The sequence below is a fragment of the Phascolarctos cinereus genome, unplaced genomic scaffold (assembly GCF_003287225.1).
Source record: "Phascolarctos cinereus isolate Bilbo 61053 unplaced genomic scaffold, phaCin_HiC Scaffold_2;HRSCAF=192, whole genome shotgun sequence".
Taxonomy (NCBI): domain Eukaryota; kingdom Metazoa; phylum Chordata; class Mammalia; order Diprotodontia; family Phascolarctidae; genus Phascolarctos; species Phascolarctos cinereus.
In genome coordinates, this window is record NW_027555625.1 from 200,030,500 (window position 1) to 200,055,363 (window position 24,864).

At 36.1% G+C, this 24,864-nt stretch overlaps 1 protein-coding gene and 1 long non-coding RNA gene across 2 annotated transcripts in view; both read right to left on the reverse strand.

The window, feature by feature from the left end:
• Positions 1 to 12,416: 12,416 nt before the first annotated feature.
• On the reverse strand, positions 12,417 to 15,293 carry LOC144455608 (uncharacterized). The gene is made up of 2 exons (XR_013484331.1): positions 14,492 to 15,293; positions 12,417 to 12,713 (listed from the first exon to the last, which is right to left on the reverse strand). It is a non-coding gene; the product is annotated as an uncharacterized LOC144455608 (long non-coding RNA).
• Positions 15,294 to 16,449: 1,156 nt separating this feature from the next.
• The window catches only part of KIDINS220 (kinase D interacting substrate 220), a 164,330-nt gene continuing 155,915 nt past the window's right edge, over positions 16,450 to 24,864 (reverse strand). Inside the window, 3 exon segments of the mRNA XM_078149758.1 lie at positions 16,450 to 19,657; positions 22,542 to 22,778; positions 23,477 to 23,575. Of these exon segments, the coding sequence (XP_078005884.1) occupies positions 18,383 to 19,657; positions 22,542 to 22,778; positions 23,477 to 23,575 (1,611 nt within the window). The 3' untranslated portion in view covers positions 16,450 to 18,382.

Consider the following 24,864-nt stretch of genomic DNA (forward strand, 5'->3'; position numbering starts at 1 on the left):
TTTCCCCTTTATTTTCCTATAGGGTAAGATAGATTTCCATACCCAATCGTCTATGTTATTCCCTCCCTAAGCCAAATCCTATGAAAATAAGATTCACTCATTTCTTTTCACCTTCCCATTTTCCGTCCCCTGTAAAAGCCTTTTCTTATCTATTTCATGTGAGGTAATTTACCCCATTCTAACCTCTCCCTTTCTCCTTCTCCCAGTATAATCCTCTCTCACCCCTTAATTTTATTTTCCAGATATCATCCCTTCATCTTCAACTCACCCTGTGCCCTCTATCTATTCATATATACATACATATAATTTTTTCCCTCCCACTACCCTAATACTGACAAAGGACTCATGAGTTAACAAATATCATCTTTCCACGCAGGAATATACAGTCCCACCTTAATAAGTCTCTTATGATTTCCCTTTCCTGTTCACCTCTTAATGTTTCACTGGAGTCTTGTATTTGAAAGTCAAATTTTCTACTCAGCTCTGGTCTTTTCATCAAGCATGTTTGAAAGTCCCCTATTTCACCAAATGATCATTTTTTACCCTGCAGGATTATACTCCAGTTTTGCTGGGTAGGTAATTCTTGGTTGTAATCCTAGCTCCTTTGCCCTCCGGAATATCATATTCCAAGCCCTCCAGTCCCTTAATGTAGAAGCTGCTAAATCTTGTGTTACCTGATTGTGTTTCCAATACTACTTGAATTGTTTCTTTCTGGCTGCTTGCAATATTTTCTCCTTGACCTGGAATCTGGAATTTGGCTACAATATTCCTAGGAGTTTTCCTTTGGGTCTCTTTCAGGATTGTGGATTCTTTCCATTTCTATTTTGCCTTCTGGTTCTAAATATTTTATCAGGGCAGTTTTCCTTGATACATTTTTGAAAGATGATGTCTAGGCTCTTCTTTTGATCATGGCTTTCAAATAGTCCAATAATTTTTAAATTTTCTCTCCTTGATCTATTTTCCAGGTCAGTTGTTTTTCCAATGAGATATTTCACATTCTCTTCTATTTTTCCATTCTTTTGGATTAGTTTTTACAATGCCTTTATTTCACATAAAGTCACTAGCTCCATTCAAATTTTTAAGGAAGTATTTTCTTCAGTAAGCTTTTGGACTTCCTTTTCCATTTGGTCAATTTTGCTTTTTAGGGCATTCTTCTCCTCATTGACTTTTTGGATCTCTTTTGCCATTTGGGTTAGGCTATTTTTTTAAGGTGTTATTTTCTTCAGTATTTTTTTTGGGGTCTCTTTTAGCAAGCCGCTGACTTGTTTTTCATCATTTTCTTGCATCACTCTCAGTTTTTCCCTCTATTTTTCTTACTTGCTTTTCAAAATCCTTTCTGAGCTCTTCTACGGCCTGGGATCAATTCATATTTTTCTTGGAGGCTTTGGATCTAGGAGCTTTGGCTCTGTTGTCTTCTGGTTGTATGTTTTGATCTTCTTTGTCACCAAAGTAAGACGATATAGTCTCTTTTTGTGCTGCTTGCTCATGATCCCGGCCAATTACTTGAGTTATAAACTCTTCATGAAGGTAGGGGTCTGTTTCCAGTGTGGGGAATGTACTGTTCCAAGCTTTAGGGGTTTTGTGCAGCTGTTTTCAGAGATACTTGTAGGGACCTGTAAATTTTCAGTTCTTCCAAGGTGCTATGATCAAGGGTGAGGTGTTTACTCCTTTACTGGCCTGTGCTCTGGTCTGTGAATGACCACAAGCACTCTTTTCTGTCTTGGAACTTCATGGAGGATTTTCTCTTCACTGCCACTACAAGCTCCACCACGCCAGTGCTCCTCCTCACCCCAGGACCGCCACCCAGAACTGTGACCCAGATACAAGCAAGGGCAAAGCAAGAGAATCCTGCCTCAGCAAAGAGATCTCTGCAATCCCCCTCTCATCAGCCACTTGATTCCCCCTCAGTCTGGGCCAGAAGCTCAGGAGGCAGGCACCACCCCAGGGCCACGCTCAGGGATTGGAGCTGAGACCAAAATGCTTCTCTCACAGTGCACAGACTTCTCCCACTGACCTTCTAAATTGTCTTTGGCATTCATGGGTTAAGAAGTCTGGAAACCGTCACAGCTGCCCACAATTCAGCCCTCTGATGCCAGTTCCAGGTTTACTGCTGCCCACTCCGAACTTCGTCCTTCTCTCCTCCCTGGTGTGATATACCTTTCTGATCAACCACCCAGGTTGTCTTGAGCTGGCAATTTGTTTCACTCTTTTTGTGGGTTCTGTTGCTTTAGAATTTGTTTAGAGCCATTTTTTATACGTATTGGAGGGGCTTGGGGGAGAGCTCAAGCAAGTCACTACTTTTACTCTGCCATCTTAGCTCTGCCCCCCCCCAGTGGGCTTTTTTAAAACTCATTTTTCCAGCCCATTTCTTGACTTTCAACTTCAGATTAAAACTAAGCACAGTTCCTGGGGTGGAGGGGGCACTATCCTAAGCATCAGGCTTTTCATGCTGCTGTTTTCAGAGCTAATTCTGGAGACCTGTAAGTTTTTGGTCCTTCCAAGACAGTATGATCTAAGGAGAGGTGTGTTCACTGCTGTTCTGTCCTGTGCTCTGATATACGAATGACCACAAGCATTCTTTTCTACCCTGGACCTATGACCAGGATCTCCACTCCTCTGTGGCTGCACTCTATATTGTGTATTGCATCTTTTCACTGTGGAATTGTGACCTGAGTCTGTGACCCAGATCTCTTCATGGGCAATGCAAGTCCTGTACCCAGTGCCAGCAAAGTGTCTCCTGTAATCTCCTGACTAGTTATCTGACCCCCTTACTGTCTGTGGGTTGAGAGCTCTGCAAGTGCCTACTGCTGATTCAGTTGCGCCCCAAGGCCTGCACTGGCTTGCAGGGGGGCATGGACTACTGCTGGCTCCTGCTTGGGTATGGGGCCTGCCTGCTGGCTTACACCAGGGATAAGGGAGAAGGCCCGGGTCCTCACTGCTGGCATGTGCCAGTGTGGTATGTCTCACTGCTGGTATATGCCAGGGTGCAGGGCCTCACTGCTGGTTTGCTGGGGTTTGGTCTTCTACTGGCTTGCCTAGGCCATCTACACTAGACTGCACTCCACTCCCACCTAAGTGAGACAAACTTTTGCTGTCACCATACTAAGTGGTCTTATGCTGGAAAATTGTTTTACCTCATCCTTTTCATTGGTTCTGTCACTCAGAATTCATTTTGAGGCATTATTTTAAAGTTGTTTGGAGGGGAATTTGGGAGAGTTCAAGCAAGCTCATGCCTTACTCTGCCCTCTTGGCTCCCTTTTTATCATGTTAAACATTTCCCAATTACATTTTAATGTAGTTCAGGCTGGCTGCACGTGTGAATTTTCCAGTGCTTGCTGCTGGTGAGTTTGACACATCCATGTTATAGCTATATTGACAACTGTATAGCTGGTTTGTGTAGACATTAAAGATAAACAATAAACAGGACCAGCATTGATAGGAAGAGGATAATATTCTGGATTGCATTCAAGAAGCTCTATAGACTTTTTAATGCTTCTGTCAATCAATCTACAAACATTTAAATGTTCACTATGTAAAAGGCACTTTGATCAGCATTCATGACATTACTACTGCTTGATAATAGCTAACATTCTATAGTGCTCACTATATGCCAGGTACAGTGTTAAGAACTTTACAATTATTATCTCATTTGACCCTTGAAACAACCCTTGGAGACAGGTATTATTATTATTATTATTGCCACTTTATAGATGAGGAAATAGAGGCAAACAGAGGTTAAACAACTTGCTCAGGGTTAGTAAATGTCTGAGGCCACATCTGAACTTCAGTCTTCCAAAATCCAGGCCCAGTACTCTACACATTGTGCCACCAAGCTGCTTCTGTTTCACTTTTGTCCTTGACAGACAAAATGAAATAGTCCCTACTAACACCTAATGGGAGATAACATATACAACTATAAATATATACAGAATATATACAGGAGAGTTTCAGGAGGGGTCCACAATCTGGAGAGACCTGAAAGGCATTCATGAAAAAAAGATGGTACTTGAGCTTACTTTTTTTTTTTTTTTGATTAGTCAATGGGGTTAAGTGACTTGCCTAGGGTCACACAGCTAGTAAGTGTTATGTGTCTGAGGCCAGATTTGAACTTATGTCCTCCTGAATCCAGGGCCAGTGTTCTATCCATTGTGCCACCTAGCTACCCCCCACTTGAGCTTAGTCTTGAAAGAAACCAGAGGTTCCAAAAGGCAGAAGCGAGGAGTGAGTACATTCCAGATATCAGGGACAGGCAATGCAAAGAGATGGAGACCAGAGCATCCTGACGTAGAACACCAAGTCGACCAGTACAGACAGAATGCAAAGTGTGAGAAGAGTGGAAAAGTGGGAAGGGGCCAGGTAGTGAAGAGCTTTAAATGTCAAACAGACCAGTTCATATTTGACAATAGAGACAACAGCGAGTCATTGGAGTTTACTTCCTTTCCTGTTTCCTTTGAAACAAAGGCCCAACTCTTAAATATCAATATTCTTCCAGCAATGCTGTACAGCTTTAAGTCATAAAATGCCATACTGTCCGAAGAATTAAAATTTACAGTTCATCCAAAGGGCAATGGAGAGGCATATGGTGGCCATGAGTAGGCTGCAATATAGCAAAAAATCACTGTATAGGACAAGTGGCATAAATGATTTCATCAGGGAAGATGCACAACTGAAAAAGGAAGTGAAACAGTCATATAAAGACACTGAGGGTAATAGACAGTTTATATCCACATAGTCAAGTGATATGTCCACTCAACCTACTTCTAGATCTATTTAGATGTAGATTACCTAGATACACAGCCAGATCTGAGAGAAGCAACCCTTGGGAAGAAGTGGCCCACCAGAAACTGCTAACTACTACCAATGAGCAAGTTAGCCCAAGGGCCCTGAGAATAGCAGCACAGCATCTCTCCAACCCCCCTATAAGATCTGGCTTCCAGACTACCTCATGCAGCTGTCATCAGGGAAGCACCTCTGTGGAGAAACAGCCAGGCATTCCCAATAATGGCCACCTATGGGATAGGCAAGGCGGCCTAGCTGAAAGCAACAAAGCACTCTGAAAGACCAGAGGCAGCAGGTCCCAGGCAAGGCAAGTCATTACCACAATCCCTAAGATTCTGATGGAACCAGACCTAGACTCTTAGCCCAACAGCCCTGGGAGTAGCAATGCCCTCCTGTGTCCAGCCCAGCCCCTTCAACTATCATAACAGAAAGTTAATTCCCATGGAGAATCAACCTGGATGGCAACTACTTTTGTTTCCTCAACAACAGCTACTAAAGACCTGTTGAAAAAAAAAAAAAAGGATTCATGCCACCCAAGACTTTGATATTGTTGAATGGTTCAAGGTCAGAAACGAATAAATGTTTTATCAATGGAAATGCCATTAAGGAAGCTGCATCACCTTCTGCTTTGCTGCTGTACCTAAGCTTCGGTGAACCTTTCCATCTGATTTGTAGCTGAAAATGTCCTATACATAATGTCTTTCCCTATTAGAATGAAAGTGTCTGCTCACAAGAAGCTTACGTGGCTTTTTTATTTGTATTCTCATCATACAGCACAGTGCTCTGTACATAGTAAGCACTTAGAAAATGTTTTCATTCATGAAGCCTCCCACAATTCTGGACAGACACTGTAAAGGATTTGTGGGCAAGTTTTGTACAGGATGAAAAGGCACGGATGGGCTCCTAGAGGGAATATCCATGTTGATGACATCATGAGTACATCAAAGCATTCTGGTCTATTAGTACTCAGCATTAATATGAACATGTTAAATTAAAGAAAACTTAATTAAGTTAAAATTATTGTTCTTATGTACATATTCCCTTCCTGGCTATGATTCCAGGTCCCTAGACTTTGTCACCAGGACTCAATTACCTTCTGACCCTGAAACTCAGGGTCCTTCTCACTCTGGAACATCCATCCCTCTGCCAGGCTACCCCTATATTCACATTGGTGAAGCAGGGGCCTGCGTCATCAGATGATGGGCTGAGTCTGGCCATTCTTCATTCTCAAGGTCACATTATTGGATTTTACCACTGTGGTTTGTCTCCCCTTTGCACCCCAGCTTTTTAGCTCCTTTTTATGTAGTCATTTGCCATTAGAATGTATGCTTCTTGAGGGCAAGGACTGTCTTTCTTTTGCTTGTATTTATATCCTCAGCACTTAGTAAAGTGCATGGCAAATGCTTAATAAATACTTGTTGCTTGCCTGTATTCAAAGGTTAAAACAAAAAACATAAAACTAAGAAGGTCCACAGCACCTCTACAAAAATCTAAAAAAATGCACAAAACTGAATCTTAACTGGAAAACTAAAAAAAATCAAAGCAAGTCATTTTCTTAGCAAAAAGAGATAGAGATAGAGGAGCCTGAGGACTGGGAATGGAACCCAGCCAGGAATGACCAGAACATTTCAGGGCAGGGAGAAGATATATACTATGTCAAGAAGAGCACAGAGGAGTCTGATCTTGTGTAGGTCACACTAGAAGCTGTCACTACTCATTTAGGGTCATAGATACAGGATGGACTGAAGAGGGGACCTGTACCTAGGGGTAGAAGGGAATGGAAGAGGACCCTAGGCTTTGTACTGAACAAGAAGCAAGTTCAGAACCAAGCAGCAGCCCTATGGTTCTGAACTCAGGAGCAGAATAGGGCTTAGTTCTAGTATCCAAGCCAGTCTGAAGCCTTCAGTAAAATAATGAGGGCAGGAATCTCAGACCAAAGAGGAGCCTGCAGTTCTGTGATTGAAATAGCAGAGCTTTCCAGTTTGGCCAAGAGTAAATAAGTCTAGCAATAGTCTACTGGCCCACAGATGTGTTGCTCAGATCCAAACTCAGGTCAGGAACTTACAGAGCTCAAACCAGGAGGGCAGTTATCACACTATTTTGGATCACTAAAAGCTTTTTGCTCTCTAATCTGATCTGTCCATAAGATTCTGGAACAACATAACACTCAGTACTCCCCAAGAAAGCAAAATCATAAAGGACACGAAATCAGCCCAGACATTACCTCCAGATGAGCACAGAACTGGGCCCTAACAGCAAGTCCAAAGTCAGGAAGTAGGCTAGAAAAATGAGCAAACAAAAGAGAATGCCATCATAAAAAGCTATTATGGTGAAACAGATACAAGACACAAACCCAAAAGAAGAGAATGATTCCAAAACATCAATAATAAAAGCCTCAAAGAAAACACAGCTTGAACATAAATTCAACTAGAAATCCTGGAAGAGATGAAGTAAGAATTTTAACAATGCTTTTATAAATGAAATGAGAACTCTAGAAGAAAAAAAATGTAAAATAAATAAGAAACATGGAAGAAAGAATTAAAAGGAAATTGACAACTTGGCAAAAGAGGTATAAAACTTTACCACAGCAACAAACTCTCTGAAAAATTACAACGGATCAAGTATAAGATGATGATCCATAACATAAAAAAAAATATCAAAACAAAGTCAAAAGTTTGAAAAAATAGAAGAAAATGTTTCGTAGCAAAAACAATTAACATGGATAAGAGATGGAGAGGTAATTTAATCATCATTGTACATCTGAAATACATGACCAAAAACAGTGCCTAGGTATCATACTTCAAGAAATCATAAAAGAAAACTGCCTAGAACTCTTAGGAACAGAGCAGAAAAATAGGAACAGAAAGAATCCACCTTCTGAATTCCCAAAATGATACCTCCCAGGAATGTCAGAGTCAAAATCCAGTTCATGTTCAAGCAGACACACAGAAAGAATTTAAGTACCAAGAAACTACAGCTGGGATCACACATGATTTAGCAGCCACCCCTATTAAGGAGCAAAGAGCTTGGAATATAATATTCTAAAAGGCAAAATATACAGGTTTACAAGAAAGAGTAACTTACCAGCAAAACTGAGTTATATTTTAATCCTATGGGGAGTAGGGAGAGCAGAAATGAACATCTAATGAAATACAGGATGTTTAAGTATTCCTAATGAAAAGACTAGAACGATGTAGAAACTTTGAAGGGCAAACACAGGACTCAAAGTAAAAAATTTTAAAAGGTAAACATCAGTGAATAATCATAAGGGACTATACAAGGATAAATTATTTACATACCAATATGGGGATATGATATATATGTCTCATCTGAACCCCATTATCAGAGGCTGTAGGGGGGGAGACTAATTCTAAAAAGGGATCAGGAATGGTTATGTTTTGATGATCTTTAAAGGAGAATGGAAAAGGAGAAGAAGAAAAGAGAGGAAGGAAAAATTATCTTACATAATCAGGGTACACAGGAAGAAGGGTGGGAAAGCAGGTGACATTTGAACTTCACACACACGGTTGAGTACAGGATTATATTTCAATCAACAGGGAAAGAGGGAAAAGGGAGAAGGAAAGTGGTGGAAGAGTAGATTAAGGGAGATATTGGTCATAAGTAAAACAAACTCTAAAGATGTACCAAAAATTTTATAGCAGCTATTCCTGTGGTGGCAAAGAATTGGAAACTGAGAGGAACCATCAACTGGGGAATGGCTAAACAAGTTGTGATATATGATTGTGATGGAATACACGATGCGATAAGAAATGATGAGGTGCATAGTTTAAAAAAAACTGTAAAGACTTACATGAGCTGATGCAAAGTAAACTGAGCAGAACCAGGACAACATTGTACACAATGACTGTTAATATCATAGTAGTGACCAACTGTGAAAGATTTAGCTACTCTGATCAATACAGTGATCCAAGATAATTCCAAAGGCTTCACTCATGATGAAAAGTATTACCCACCTCCAGATAGAAAGGATAAATTCTAAGTGCAGACTGATGCATATTATTTTTCACTTTATATTTCTTGTTTTTTGCAACATAGCTAATACAGAAATATGTTTTGCATGACTTCATATGTATAATGAGTACCATATTGCTTACATTCTCAATGGATGACAGAGAAATTGGAATGTTTTTTAATGTTAAAAATAATAATAAAAGATGTGGAAACTGAGGAGATGCCTGTCCATTGGGGAATGGCTGAACAAGGTATGGTATGTGAATGTGATTGAATATTATTATGCTGGTGAGATGTAATGAAGGAGATGGTTTCAGAGAAATCTGTGAAGACTTCAAATACGTCTTCTCAGTCTTGAATCAGTATCAACTGAAACAGGGCAAAATGAGTGGAATCAAAATATGTATATACAATGACAATAATACTGTAAAGATTCTATAGGGACTCTAATCAGCCCAATGACCAACCATGGTTCCAAAGGACTCATGCTGAAATAAGTTACACACATCCTGATGGAGAGGTGATAAACTCAGAGAACAGACTGAGATTTTTTAAAAAAATAGTTATTATGGGATTTTAGTTTTGCTTGACTATATGTGTTTATACTGAAGTGTTGGGTGTTTTTTTTCTTGGTGGGGAGGAAGGGAAACAGTGAAAAGGTGGGGATAGAAGGCAGATTTTCATTGACTGAAAAAAATACCACTTAATTTAAAAAGAAAAAAAACATTAAAAAGACATTGGCAAGGTCAGATGTAGAAAGAAACAAATTACTTGGTTAAGTCAAACAGCATTAAGTCAGGGAAAGGTAGTGGACCTTATGTACATGCTTTAGCATGCTAACTTAATTCAAGGGATCATAAAAATATGGGGAACATAAAAGAAATACAGAATAAAAACAAAGTCATCCACTTTCATGCAATAATAGCCCTACTGATTTTATTTAAAAATTAGCTGCTGCAAAAACCAAAATACTGCTGAAATAAATTTTATAAGAATATGAAGGCTTTTGTTAAGCAATTTTCATAATCCCAGAACTGGCAGAGCAAAATGTGACTAGAATTCAAAGCTATTTTGGCAAATGAGAAAAAAAAAATGGTTCAACTCAAAACAGAATGAAGATAAAATAAGAACTCCAACAAAGAAATACTCTAATAGACCAAATGTCACTTGTAAAGATAACAGTAGTATCTAGAATAATGAATGGGTTAAACATGAATACAACATCAAATGATTTAGAATCAAAGAGATCAAGCTGAATTTGAATCACCAACATGATGATGTTACTGAAAAAAAGGTATATTGACATGCATTAGCATGATACAACTTGTAAGAACTAGAAACCTCAATACAGGTGGATTCCAACAAACTTAGCTTTAAACCAAAATTCCATAGTCAAGCCTTACCTTTTTGTTTTTAAACTCAGATAGAAGGAAGGTGAAAAATGAAGCACTTACTAAGTGCTTACAATGTGCCAACTGTGCTAAGTTCTGGAGATATAAATGCAAAAGCAAAGACAGTCCTGGTCCTCAAAGGCTTACATTCTAATGGAGCACACAATACACATATGGATGTAGTAGTAAGGGAAGGTAACTTTGTCTTAATGAGTTACAGAGACGGTTAATGGGGTCATACAATAGTAAAATGACACAAACACAGACTCAATGGTAGAGTTGATTTGATCATAGTTCACAGTCCTAAGAGTATAGGATGGGGGAAAGGAAAGGCAGCAATAAAGCTGGCTAGGAAGTTGTGGAGGAAGTGGTTGAACAGGAGGGAATGAAGTGCAGCATGACTGATGTCAGCTGACGGCATGGCAGGTTCTTCCCACCCCCCAGCAAAGAAGGGACTGGGCATCCACTGACCTCTATTAGTTTTTGCCAATGTTATAGGAAAGGAAGTGAGCATGCAGGAAGCTGGAGATGCCAACAATTTCAATGTACCTCAGCTAACTTGCCTTGCTGGGAGTGGAACAGAACAAACAAGTAACAAATCTTCTATTGTTAAAAAAGATCAGTTATGGTGGGAACAGCAGCAACAAGAACAGACATTCAAAAGCCCATAAAACTATGTTAAATTCTAAACAAATTAATCATAAGTAGGTCAAATCCCTCTAGGAGAAAGATCACTCATTACATAAAATTTTGGGATAATCAATTCTCAATTATGCACACTAATGGGGAAAAAGAGCTTGGATAATATAAAATGGTAGATGATTTATGTTAGTTTAAGGATGTTTTTTGGAAGCCCTATGGCAAAGAATTGAGGAGTAACTAGATAACCACAAACTTTCTTGTTCTTATACTTGTAATCCACTACACATTAGGAATAAAAGCACTGAATTTCATAATCAGAAGAGAATCTTAAGTTCTAACCCAACCCTGTCTTTGATTACAAATGCCCTCCACAACTATCCTAAAAAGTGGTCAACCAGCTTCTTCTTGAACTTTTTCAGTTATGAGGGATTCATTACTTCACAAGGAAGCCTATTCCATTCTCAGAGATTCACATGGTTGGAAGGGAATTCAGGGGCCATTTAATCCACCTCCTACTTGAACAAGAATCCTTTCTATGATATACATGACAATTGGTTATCTAGTTTTTGCTTAACAATCCATAATTAAGGAAAATCCATTATACCTCCAGTGGCAATCCATTTCATTTTTGGAAGCTTAGTTATTTTCTTGCTCCATTCTACTCCCTGTAGACAATTTTTTTTTTACTCAAATCTAAATTTGTCTCTTTACATCAACCAATAAATTTTTGACCAATTTCTCCTACTTCTGCCATGTAGGGTCAAGTAGAATAAATCTTACCCCTTACTATAAGACAGTCTTTCAAATATTTAAAGATGGCTTTTATGTCCTCTCTAAGGTTTCTCTTAACATCCCTAGCTTCTTGAAATAAGGCAAGGTGCTGAGATTCTTCTGGTTGCCCTCTCTGGATGATCTCTACCTCATCAGTTTTTCAAACAGAATTAACTGTTAAAGTAATTTCCCTTACTGAGTTAATTAGGTTCTGGCCTCAGATTTCATTGGTGTAAGGAATTCCCAGCATGGAAATTCCCTCCAGAGGTTCAACTCAGCCACTTGTCAGTAATAATGGTCTCAAAATTAAAAAGTTAAATGATTTTCCAATAGTCATAACGCTAGTATGTTTCAGAGAAAGGATCTGAACCGAGGTCCTCCTGACTCTAAGGCTAAAACACTCTTTAATCATCATGCATGTTGGGTTTTTTTTTTCTTTTATACTGTGTTGAAACAAAATCTCCCTCTGAAACATCTACCCACTTGTCTTAATTCTCTTCTCTGGCACCTACTAGAGTTTGTCCAGTTTTTCCACCAAATGATTGCCCTTCAAATATTTGGAGACAGTTGCTACATTCCCCACCAAGTCTTCTCCAAAAGATTTAGTTTGTTTTTCAAACAGATGCAAAGTAATAGTTTAATCGGAGCTGCCTCCCTTAAGATATTTCCAAATTGAAAAAAAAAAAGAGGAATATATGTGAAAAGTGAAGAGAAAACTGGATTGAAAAAACTGAAGTTGAAAAGAATGATAGGCAACCTTAAAAGCTGAAGCAGAGAAAATTTAGTTGGAATAAAAGTGTGTAATCTGAAGGTCCTAGGGAGAAAAATATTTTCACTGAACAGGGATCAGAAAATTAAGGGTTAGAAAAAATGTATTTTTTATTAAAAGTTTGGCATGAAAATGCGAAGAACATGTAATGTTGGTTTATACCTAATTGCATACATGCTGTCATAAATCTGTACTTGTCTCAAAATTTTATGCTGCTTAAAACACTTAGTTCTAAGAAAAACTTTAACTCAACCGCTGTACTACAGAAAATAACTACAGTTAAATTTGATGTTTTCTTCTCAGATCCCTTGGATACCACTGGATAGCAGGATTATTCATTGGCAAGGCAGCCTCTTCTTTTCTCACTTATTTTTGGAGAGAAGAATTAACTGTGAGGAAAAGTTATTTGTCAATCAGGAGAGAAAGCAATATTGCTTTGCTCAGTAGGTAGGATAATAAGAAAGAGATAGAATCCACTTTGCCTTGATAGCAAATAGAAGAGATAGGTATAAAGAAAATGCCAGTTAAAAATGATTACTATTACATTTCTGGTACTTACTGGTTAACAGTATCCTTCCTTGTTCTTAACATTTCTCTACCACTCCTTACTTTATGTAATATTGGGAACACAACCTAATTTTCTGTACTTTAATATAACATTAATTCAGTCTCCAATAATCCAGAGGGTACAATTATTTGTCTGGGGTGCTATCACAGATTTATAGTACTATCAAAAGATTAAGGAGAACATATCTAACCTGCTTAAAGAGGAAAAAAAAATTAAGAACTTCAGCACACTGACTGCATGCAAATTATGCTCATTACAATTGAGTTTTTTTCAGTTAATTTAAGCAGATAACATGACTATACCTTAATATTTTGTAAGAAGTTTGATAAAATTATTTGAAGATAATTTAAGCATGACTCAAGATTGTTAACTTGAAATTCAAGCTGACCTTTCCAATTAGACTAAATTAGGAAGCTCATCATGTATTAGAGTTATTCAACAACTACAATTTGTAGATTGATTTATCCCTTGCCATATTTCTGTAACTATTCTCCTCTCAAAAATACTTCTACACTGGAACTTCACTATTTGTCACATCATGTAATTAATCAGAAATCAAATCTACTTCAGACATCATCTGAGAGACAAGTACCAGAATGATTTTGTTATAAATTTTTCCTACAATACATTTTAGCTCAACATAAGCTGATACCAACTTGAATGGAGTGTGAAGGTTTTTCTATACATTAATTGGCATTTTTAACATACATACTTAAAAGTTAAATAAATTTAATATTGCAACTACAGTTATATTTTACATATATGTATATTTTCCTTTTTATCATTTTTTAATCATCTTTATTCAATAATCATATTCTAACATAAAGCTTAACTCCACTAAAGTCCACTTACATCAAAGATAGAGAGTAATAACCTTGGAGATGAAATGGGTTCTAATACCATGTTTTTCAGTGTGTAGGCTTAGACTTTTATTTTTTAAACTTTTTTTTCTAGTTCCAAATTCTTTCCCCTCCCTCCACCATCCACTGAGAAGGAAAGAAATACAATACCCAGTATACATATATGTATATTTTCAACAAAACTGTTTTATACTGAACTGGGGGCTAGCAATCAATTAGTTTTGATTGGCTAGAAGCTGGACTTTGTGGATGTCATGATCTTACTTCAGCTGACTATAACATATACACATATATGTGCTTATCCTGTAGACTGGTTTAGAGAATGAAAAAGATTTATATTTTTCCTTCAAAATGCTTTATGCATATGATAATAAGTTGAACACACAGTTTTTGAGATGTCATTCAAAGTTCCATGTTTGGAGGCTAGTATTTTATCACTGTTTTATCCCCATGGTGTAACATAACTGAACACAATGAAATATTTCACACTGTTTATATCAGCAGTCCACCCTAAGGGGCTCCTACAACTTTATGATGTAGGAGTCAACATGGGACATTTATTTTGGATATTTCTTACCTGTCTCTGATGATACTGTTGAAATGACATTTAACTATGAATTACAGGATCTAGAACTACTCAATTACAAAGAACTATCTTCAAACACTCTCCTAAAACCTACTATAAATTTTTATCACAGGACTTTGAATATTTGGATACAGTAGTTTCACTTCCACATACCTTATTTCAGACTGAATTCTCCTTTTCAGATGCCATTACCTTGGATGTCATTTTCTTCCTAGACATGAAAGGGTTTAAAATTATGTAAGATACTATGATGATCTCTCTATTCCTTAGGTGGTTTTACCCAGAGATTCTCAACCTTTTCCACCATGAGCACTCAAATACACAGATCAGGCATACTACTCTACATTAGTATGTCTTTACCTTTCATTTACATTCTTATGATCAATTCTGCATTTTCCTTGCCAGTAGAAAACAGAAGTATCAGAGTAGGGAAAGTCCAAAGTCTAATTTTATCCAGGGTTTCGGATTTTCCAGGCTAGGACATTTCTCATGAAAAAAACTTGCAAAAAATGGTTCATATTTTATCTTTTTCTTTTCCTCTTTGCACATTCTCTGGGAGATGTTTAAACAAGCAGAAATGGCAAAAAGCCAAGAAGTGAAGAAAAGCTATGGACCTAAGCAATTGGCTCTTTAATATTTAAAAGTTGGCTGTAGAAATCCACATTATCTAACATCATTACACATTAATTTTTTTGTTTTGTCTTATTTTCTCTAATTTTTTCACACTGTCTCAAGACTTACTCTCACAAGAATCAACTTCACCCAGCAAGTATTTTTTCTGAAGCTACTAAACTTTATAGTCATTCCAAAGAGGCTGAGAATCCCAAGTATAACCAGAGATATTACATATGATGTTACACTTGTTATCTTAATCAATCATAAAGAAGAAAAGCTAATAGTCTCCCCATTCAAAAAATACTTCCTCATGCTTAGCTTTTATAAGAAAAACAACATATTAAAGATCAATTCTACTGTAGGAATAAAACATGCAAAACATTATTTTTATAATTAATTAATACTATGATTACATGTAGACTTTTGTTAGATAACTTGCTAAAACAACTATTTGGTCAGTCAGAAAAAACTATTTTAACCGTTACACAAAAGTAACATGAGAATATAATAGAATGAGACTTTTTATTTCATGATAATAAAAAAGTGATCACATAGTTATGGCACTTTTAAAGTTTTACATGATGTAATATTTTGTATAATCATCTGTAAATGTGACAAATAAATCATCTGTAAGATATCGGCTTTTTTTTGTTGTTCATTTTTTTCCCCCAGAAGTAATGTCATTTGGCGGCAGCTAGGTGGCAAAGTGGACAGAGTACCAGCCCTGGATTCAAGAGGGCCTGAATTTAAATTCGGCCTCAGACACATAACATTAACTAGCTGTGTGACCTTGGGCAAGTCACTTAATCCCACTGCCTAGCCAGAAACAAAAACAAAAAAACAGAAGTAATGTCATTCATGTGAATATTACCATGTGGCCAAGATAGAGACAAGTGCTTAGAGATTATGCTATGACAGGAAAATTATCTGTGGCTAAAGTAAAAGTATTCAGAATTCTTTTTATATCCACTTCTCTGAGCACAGCAATAAGCAGAGAGAAACTAAACTGTAACTCAGGAATGGCTAAATGGAGTATAAATTTTGGAAAAGTACTATTAACTACACTGAGAAAAGTGAATGCATAATAAGAATTATTTATAGTAAAAAAATTTTCCATCTTTACTAAAAAGTATACTTCTCTGGGATGAAAGTCATAGAAATGACTTATTTTCCCTAGAGTACTATTGGTGAGTAAGCTATTTCTGGGGCTGTAGCTGTAGGGCTACAGTGTGTGTTAGCTGGTACATAATGAATTTTTTAGCTCATTAGTGTATCATTTAGTGCACTAGAAGGGTTAATCATCAAATACTCATATAAGTCATTTACTTAAATGATTGGTTCAATCACAGGAATAATTATTGGTGAAGACTTTAGACAAGTAAATTAATGTGAAATGGAACATGTAAAGTGCATCAATAAGTCACAAAAAAGCAAACATACAAACAGCTCAGAGCATGAATTATCATTACAATAAATAAATACTCCTGAGTCAAAAATGGCATGCCAATTTTTTATTGTCTTCTAAATCTACAGACTTGATATTCAAGTTCTGAAAACCATGCAAATTCATTTCGAGGATAAAGGCATGTGTTAAAATGACACTGATATCACAATTACTCATCTAAAAGGAATGAAATAGTTGGCCTAAACTAATCACAGAGCTTCACATATTAATGTGCTGATTATTAAATCCTAAAAGCTAATAACCTGTCAATAACCAGCCCAGTCCTTGTTTTGTAACTGGACAAATACTTCTTTTGATGAAAGATAATATGAAGTATTATTTTATGAGTTATTAGATAACACACAACAATAATGCAGTCTTCATTGAGTACCATAAAGAAGCAACTACTTAGTGCCATAATTCAAAGATTCCAATCCAGTTAATGATTCATTTATTAATGAAAAGATATTAACTATTAAATATCCATCACAATATGATTATTCAATTAAAACCATATGATCCTTACACTTTGCACATATGTATTTCTTCCTAGTTGTGACTATCAGGTGTGTGCTCATAAATAAAGTTACTTCTAAAGACAACAGTAGATCACTGCGGTGACTGTGATGTACTTACTAACCCACACATTCAAATTTAGATATTCCAGTAAATGTGGGAATTAGAAATTCCAGTAAATGTGGGAATAAACAACTGTTTATATTCACATTGATTTTGAGCATTTCTGTCCTCCTGCTTTGTTACAGAGGTTTAAATGAAAGGTTCCATGATGCTTTCCTCTCCAAATAAGAAAAAATGATGCAGTAGTTTAGGAATAAATAAAATGGGTACATTTTCCTTCAGTTTTGGATTTTTTTTTCTTCTAATAATACACTATCTTGAATTGTTATGCAACTGTTTCATGTACAAATAGTTCAATTTGCTCATTTATTCATTTAAGAAATACTGGCATGCTGATTATATGCACAAGTCTCCCCAAACAGATTTTAGTATAATGCTTTGTTCACAGGAAACACACAATCTTTATTGGATGAAACAGTCATAACTGCTAAAAATGCAATTACTAGCAGGCTGCTATATTTTTTTCATAAGTGGCCATATAATTAAACATACCAATATAGCAGAAAAATCAAGCATATTAGGGGAAAATGTACCATATTCTCATTCTGATTCATGAAGTGCCATTATAGCTAAGTGTTTTCATGAGCTTAGCTCTTGAACCAACAGATAAGTAGATGATTAATTTCAGGGCTGTAAATAACAAAGTATAATGTACCCACTCTGGCTAATAATAGGTATACCTATTCCCAAGTGTTCAGTAATATAAAGAATCTCAATCAAGAAGCATGGAAAAAAGGAAAGAAAAAATCAGAGCTTCTTGGGCCTAACACTGGGCACTATTAACTTACTTTCTTAAAGTCCTACTAAATTATCTGTTTAGTTCTTCAAAATATAACCATAGGGAATATTTGCTTTTTCATGCAGAAAAGTGGCTCAACAATGGTTGTCAGTGGAATGTTAGCTGCTTTAGTTCAAGGGACTGTTTGTACCGTCTTTTTAATGCCCAGAGCACAGCATAAGGCCTTGCATATAAAGGGGCTTAATAAATGCCTGCAAGATTGGATTTATAAATTACTCAACTTTATACATTATTTCAGTCCCCCAAAAAGGAAATTTTGTTTTCTAAAAGGGAACTATAATAGTCTCACTTTCTTTACATTTGCACACAATGCTTTTAAGATTTAACATAAGGTTCATTACTCTCAGATTTAGCCTTAGATTTCCACTTTAAAATACATGAAGCCAGTTAACCACAAAAACTTTTAAAAATAAAAACTGGAATTCCATTCTTTCAATTGCTTTTTCCTCAAAGTTTTTAAAAACTAACTACTAAATTCTTGTTTGATGAGCTTTTAAGAAAATCTTGACTTTGAGGCATAATAATGACTTTTTTTTTCTTGTTTCCCTTAAAGAATGCTTTCTCTTTCTTCACCAAAACCTGCACTGTCAGAAGAGGTCACCGTATGAAGCTCTGAAGAATCTTTTGAAAGCCTTGTGTAACTTGAACGTTGGCTTCGTTTATGGGTCATGCTTTTCAGATTTTCATTCTGAATACCACTTGAGTTAGAACTGGAACCAGGCCGCATAATAACTTGAGAGATGTCCCTAATTCCTTCTGTTTCATCAAAATTTTGGTTAGCTCTATTGGATGGAGCAGTGTTGTTATTTAGGGTCATAGTACTGGGTGTTCGATTCAAGTTATAGCCTTTTTGACCAGTTACAGCTGGCCAATTTTCCTCAGGGCTACTAGCAATCAAGCTGCATTCTGAAGGACTCTTCTTGTCTTCTGAGCAAATGGACATACGTGCTACAACTGGATCTTGAAGGCCACTTAAGCTATGTGGTATTCCCTGTTTTCCATTGTGGCTATCATCTTCAAGTTCTATAAGGTTGGCCTTTTCAAGATGAGAATCATCAGCAACTTCATTGTGAAGAGAATGATTTGGAGAACTTTCATTAGACCTTACTCCTGAATCAGAGGAATCTTTTTTGTCTAGGAGGGCATCTGATAAATACTCTTTTGCTTTAATGAAGGTTCTAATAGGCTCTGTGCTTTGTTCTGGAGATTTAGGTATTCTATCTACTTTTCCTTCTGCTTTTTTATCTTTATCTTCTTTGAGAAGTGGAGTATTATCTGATTCTTCTGTCCCAGACTCATCTTCATCACTTGGAAGTTTCTGATAGCGCAGCCCACTTCCTTTTAGTTTTAAATCTGTCTGGAAGAGGCTTGGTCTTTCTGAAGATTTCTTTCCTGGAAGAAGTTTACTTCCAGATTGATCAGATTTTTCATCTTCTTCAGTGATAGGATCCAAAGGAGATGCATCATTAGTGGAAACACCTGAAGATGAATAATCTATAACATCTCCCCTCTTGATCAGAAATGACTTCCTTGCATCATCTTGTTTCAGTTCACTATCCTTTCCTTTTTCTTGCTCTATAGAGGAATGAATGGAGCCCCCTGATGAACTCTGACCCATATAGTATAGCCCTGTGCTGTGTGGAGAAGATCTGCCACTAATTGTTGCAGAACTTGCACCCCCTTCTAGCTGAGACATCTGAGCAATATATTCTCTATAGGCATCTCTATATTCTGCCTGAACCTTATCAGTAAGTTTTGAGATTTCAATACTGGAATCCTGTGAATTGAGACTTGAAAGACTTGGGGTTCTGCGAGTTTGTGACTGTGAAGACAGAAAAAAGAAAATACTTTAAGAATTCAACTAAGCAATAAAGAAGAATAACAAATACCAGGAATTTTGAAATCCTAGAGTTCTCAAAAGTAACTTAAAATTATCAACATATAACGAAAAATTAATTATTACTTCCACTGAAGTTCTATAGCTCAAGCAGTTTTAGAAATTCTTCAATTCTGACATTATTTTAAAATTATTTTATGTAAAGATTTTTAGCAAATTTATTTAGAGTAATATTTTAAAATACACAGTAATTAGCACTTGTATCATCAAACAATCTTGGCACTTTTTTTATATCTACAAACTGTCACTTTGGTAAATTAATAAGACTAATAAAATAGTGTCATTGAAAAAAGGGAAAGAAGCAGGAGAAAGAGAAAAGAAATCTTTTAACATTAAAATGTTAGTTTTCAACATAGTTTCAGAAGTTACTTGTCTAACAACTTTGGAAGATTGAAGAATTCTGATCAATGTAATGACTAACTAGGATTTCAGAGGCCTCATAATGAAACAACCTACCACACTTCTTGATAAGAGAGGTAGTGACCTCAGAGTGCACACCGGAACATATGTTCATTAGGATATGTGAGAATGTCCTAAATGTTTTGCTTGCTTATACATATTTATTATAAGAATTTTGGTTTTCCTTCTTTTTTTAAGGGGGGGGGAAGGAGGTAGATTTTCTTTAACTGAAAAAAAAATTTTTTTTAATAAATTGTACTCCTACATATTATCACTCTGAACTTCAGACAAGTCTCTAAAACCATAAGTTATAGATGAGTTAAGTGGAGGAAAATTATACATAATGCATCAAATAAGTCACAGGTTCTTAACATATGGACCGTCACTATATACTGCACAATGTCAAACACAAAAAAATAATCAATATTACTTGTTTGTGACTGTACTTTTCCACTCAAGTACCAAATTCAGGGAAGAAAAAGGTACAAGGAAAAACATACAAAGTGAATAAATGATGCAAAAGAACAAGAGAAAAGGAGCTATAAGATTTGGAGTTGCATTAAAAAAGATAAGACGAGATGAGAGAACAGGTTTTCAATCAAGTTGGAATTAGAGAATTCTGGACAGCTGCTGATGTCATGAAGAAACAAAAACTTGTCTGTGAATGAATCCTTTTTAACATTTAATTTGAAAATGAAAGAATCCTTCTTAACACTCCCTAAAGTAGTAACCAATTCTCTTCTTGAACACCTGCAGTAAATGGGAAATCACTATCTCATGAAGCTATTTAATCCCATTTTTAAACAGCTCCAAGTGATAGCAAATTCTTCTAGTGAGCCAAAATTTGTCTGCTGTGACTTTCACATGTTATTTGTAGTTCTTACCTCCATAGTAAAACAGAATAAATATAATCCCTATTTCATATAAGTCCTTCAAACATTCAAAGACAGCAATCACAATCCAGCATTTCCAAGTCTTCTCTTCTCCAGAATAAATTTCCCTAATTTCTTCAACTATTTCTCTCACAACATGACGTTATGTCCCTTTGCCATTTTGGTAGCCCTTCTCTAAGTGTAACCTTGTTTGTCAATGTCTTTCCTGATGTGTGGTATTCAGAATTAAAAATAATACTCCATGTATTCTGATCTATGGCACTGTAGGACTATTTTTCTTTTTGTTCTGGATGCTTCTATAAGTGTAGTGCAGCTTAGATATCAGAATTAATTTAAATTTAAAAGGATCCAATAAGTTATAAGGAAAATATGGAGTAGGAAAACAAACACAGAATCCAAGGAAAGGGGTAAGGAAAAACTAGAGGAAAAAAGGTAAAAAGTAAAGATGTGGAACAAAATAGTGAGCCCCCAATGAGAGAGAAATGTCCTGTTTCCCTTCTTACATTCACTCACAATCTGATATTGATTACAAGAATTCTGCCACTTATCAATTTAAAAAAAGGTCAGATTTTAGGTCACAGTAAGAAACACGAACCATAGAATACCAATGAATTCTAAAGATACTAAAAACAACCCAGAAGGAAGAAAAGCAGCTAATCATGTTGGGAGGGTGGGGGACAAATAAGGGAAGGAGAATAAAGTTTTGACCTATTCTCTCCTTTAACTAGTCTTTTAAAAAAAATTCAACAGAATATTTTTAAAAAACTCTATTTTCTAACTTAAAAAAACACAACAACCCAAAACCCTAGTTTTGGCCCTGAGATGACAGGCATTAAAAGCTAGACTCTAACAACTCATAATGAAAGGAAGACAAAATGAAAAAGGAATGGGAGACAGAAATTAAAAGAAAAAAAAAAGGAAATACAAGAGAAATGAATAAAAATGTTTCCCATTAGTTCAAGAAAAAATTATCCTTATTAAATAATAGTAGACGTACCATGAATTATATGAACTGCTTCTCCTGAATATTTTTTCCTTTAAATTGAGTTTCCTTATAGCTGATTTCTATTTTTCATTCTCTCAAATTTATCCTTTTATCTTTTCCCTTTTCTTTCCTTCATTTCCTAAATCCTGCTCATGCATTCCTTCTCTGGCTCTTCTTTCCCTCATTCATCTTTTTTTGCTTCTCACTTTCTTCTTCCTGCTCTTCACCTGTCCTCTTCCTTCCTTTTCTGTAGCACATCCAGAGAAAGAACCTGCATACTAAAATATCTATCGTTTTTAATATTTTCAGTTACATTTAACATCAGATGAGAAAGTGATTAGAAAAAACTGCTATAGTTCTTTTACTATTTTGTGTATATACAGTTTTGTAATGAACTTAAGCTTTAACCATTTATTACTTAATCTAATCCAATTTGAAAATACCAAATGAATAAAATATGACCAATATTTTCCCTGCAAATAATACATTTTCCTTTTACTTCAGACACTAAAGGCAAAATTTAATTAAGTACCTGCCAACTTAAATTACTGTGGCGTGGAGGAGCTTCATCAAGACCAATAGTGTTCAGTTCTTCAAAACTGAAGTTCAATGTGTAGGGAGTATGACTAGAAAGCTCCGTATGTGGCAATTCATTATGTAATGAGCGACGAAGAGATTCGCCATGAGGGACTGAGATATCAGCATGATCTGACATTACATGTGATTCTTCAGGAATTGTATGGTTTTCTGCATTTCTCATATCAAGTACCTTAACAGAACAAGGAAAAACAGTATTACTGGTGCTAATGGAAAATCAGGTCTTAAAAGTTATTTTTAAAATTCCTGGTTATATTAGACAGCAGGAAATCTGAAAATACATTTTAAATAAATTTCCAACAGTATATATGGCTACCTATAATGCCTTTAGTAAGTAATAATGTAATAGATACTGAACATTTTAAATTAAGAGCAACACTGCCCTATAATTTGTGCACTGTACTATCAGTACTACTTTGAAATACAACTGAGATGAAGAAAACAATGTGATATTTAATACAAGCCACGAAAATGAACAAAGGTGCTGTAAACTAAACTTCAGCACAAAATACTTTAGGTGTGGTTTGGAAAACATCTATATATAAAATCAGAAATGCTATTAACGTTCTTCATATATGAGGAACAAATAAATACTTGGATTACATCTTACTGGATTAATAACAGGAACTACTTTAATTACTATTTATTTTGTACCTATGCTTTATACATTTATATATGTACATATCCTCCCACCCCCACCCCCACCCCCAATAGAAAGTAAGCTCCTTGAGAGAAGCTGCTTTTTTATTTTTGTCTTTGTTCCCCTAGCACTGAGCACAATGCTGGACACAGAAGAGGTATTTAATAAATTCTTGGTGGATTTCTTACTAGCTCTGGACAAAGAAGTGAATAAAAATTATTCAGTCTTACCATACTTCTGAAAAGATGCCAGTCCCCAAAATGCATGTTCATTTCTTTCTTCAACTCCTCAATGTTACACTGAGCCAGTACACGGCCATTAATATTTGCCTGATTAAATTAAAAACTGAATAAATATATATTAACACAAAAGCAACATGACAGATTTCTGAACTAAATATTTAATCCTTTTTTTTTTTTTTGCTTAGGCAATTGGGGGGGGGAGGTTAAGTGACTTGCCCAGGGTCACACAGCTAGTAAGTGTCATGTGTCTGAGGCCACATTTGAACTCAGGTCCGCTTGACTCCAAGGCTGCAGCTCTATCTACTGTGCCACCTAGCATCTCCATTTAATCCATTTTAAAGAAAACTGTTACAGATTACAAAAGGTTGTAACGAAGAATCCTTATTCATTATCATTTTACTTTAATAATCAGGATATTATTCCAACAATTTCAAGAACTTTATTAGGCAAAAGATGAGTAAGTCATAAGCCCATCCATCTCTGCCTACTTAAATCCTACTAGCACTTTAGGGGCCAGTTTAAGTAGCACCTCATTCACTCCAGACTTTTCCAGTCTCTGAACTCTTACAGCACTTAATGTTTGCTACTTATTTTGGCAATTTATCATGTCCTTCACGAATTCAAAAATCTAACTTCATCAGTGTGGAAACTCTCCTCCAAAGCAAATCACAATACTTAATAAAAATTTCATGAACAGTAGTCACCCCAAAATCACATTCTTTGATTTAAATCTTCTCACGGGCCTTCCTCTTGTACTCAGCTAGTTGATTCAAGGCTGAGTGTTTGTCATGTAGTCCTGTATTTCAAGTCCCTTCAAACTGGTAGGTACTAGTAAAGCATGCACAAGGGAGGATAGCCTTTGAGAATGCAGGCTCACTTTCATATCATGATCAGAGATTAGAATGGACTTTGGCGGAGGAACTAATTATATGCTGCATTATAATTTAACTACTTTATGCACATATGGGAAGTACCATTCTGTAGTATAAAGAGACCACTGGAGGTCTTTAAGAAATGGCTGACTTAATGGGTATGTTGTAATGGGGATTTTTTTTCAGATATGAGTTGCAGCAAATGACTACTGAGATCCTTTCCAACTCTGAAGTTCTGTGATTCTGACACCTTCCCACCTGTAAAGATGTCATTGTGATATGAATGTAGACAAATTTGTTTTTTTTTGGGGGGTTACAACTATAATCATCAGGACTCTCAATCCATTAATTTATAACAAATACATATAAATGTTTGTGAATCCTTACTGAAATCTTGGTCCTCAACAAGAATAATTGCCTAGCACTAAAAGTCTGAGAAGTAGTAAGGCATTCAAGAAAGAGAGAGGTAGTGGCATGTGCCACCCCCTTAACCAACAACTCCTC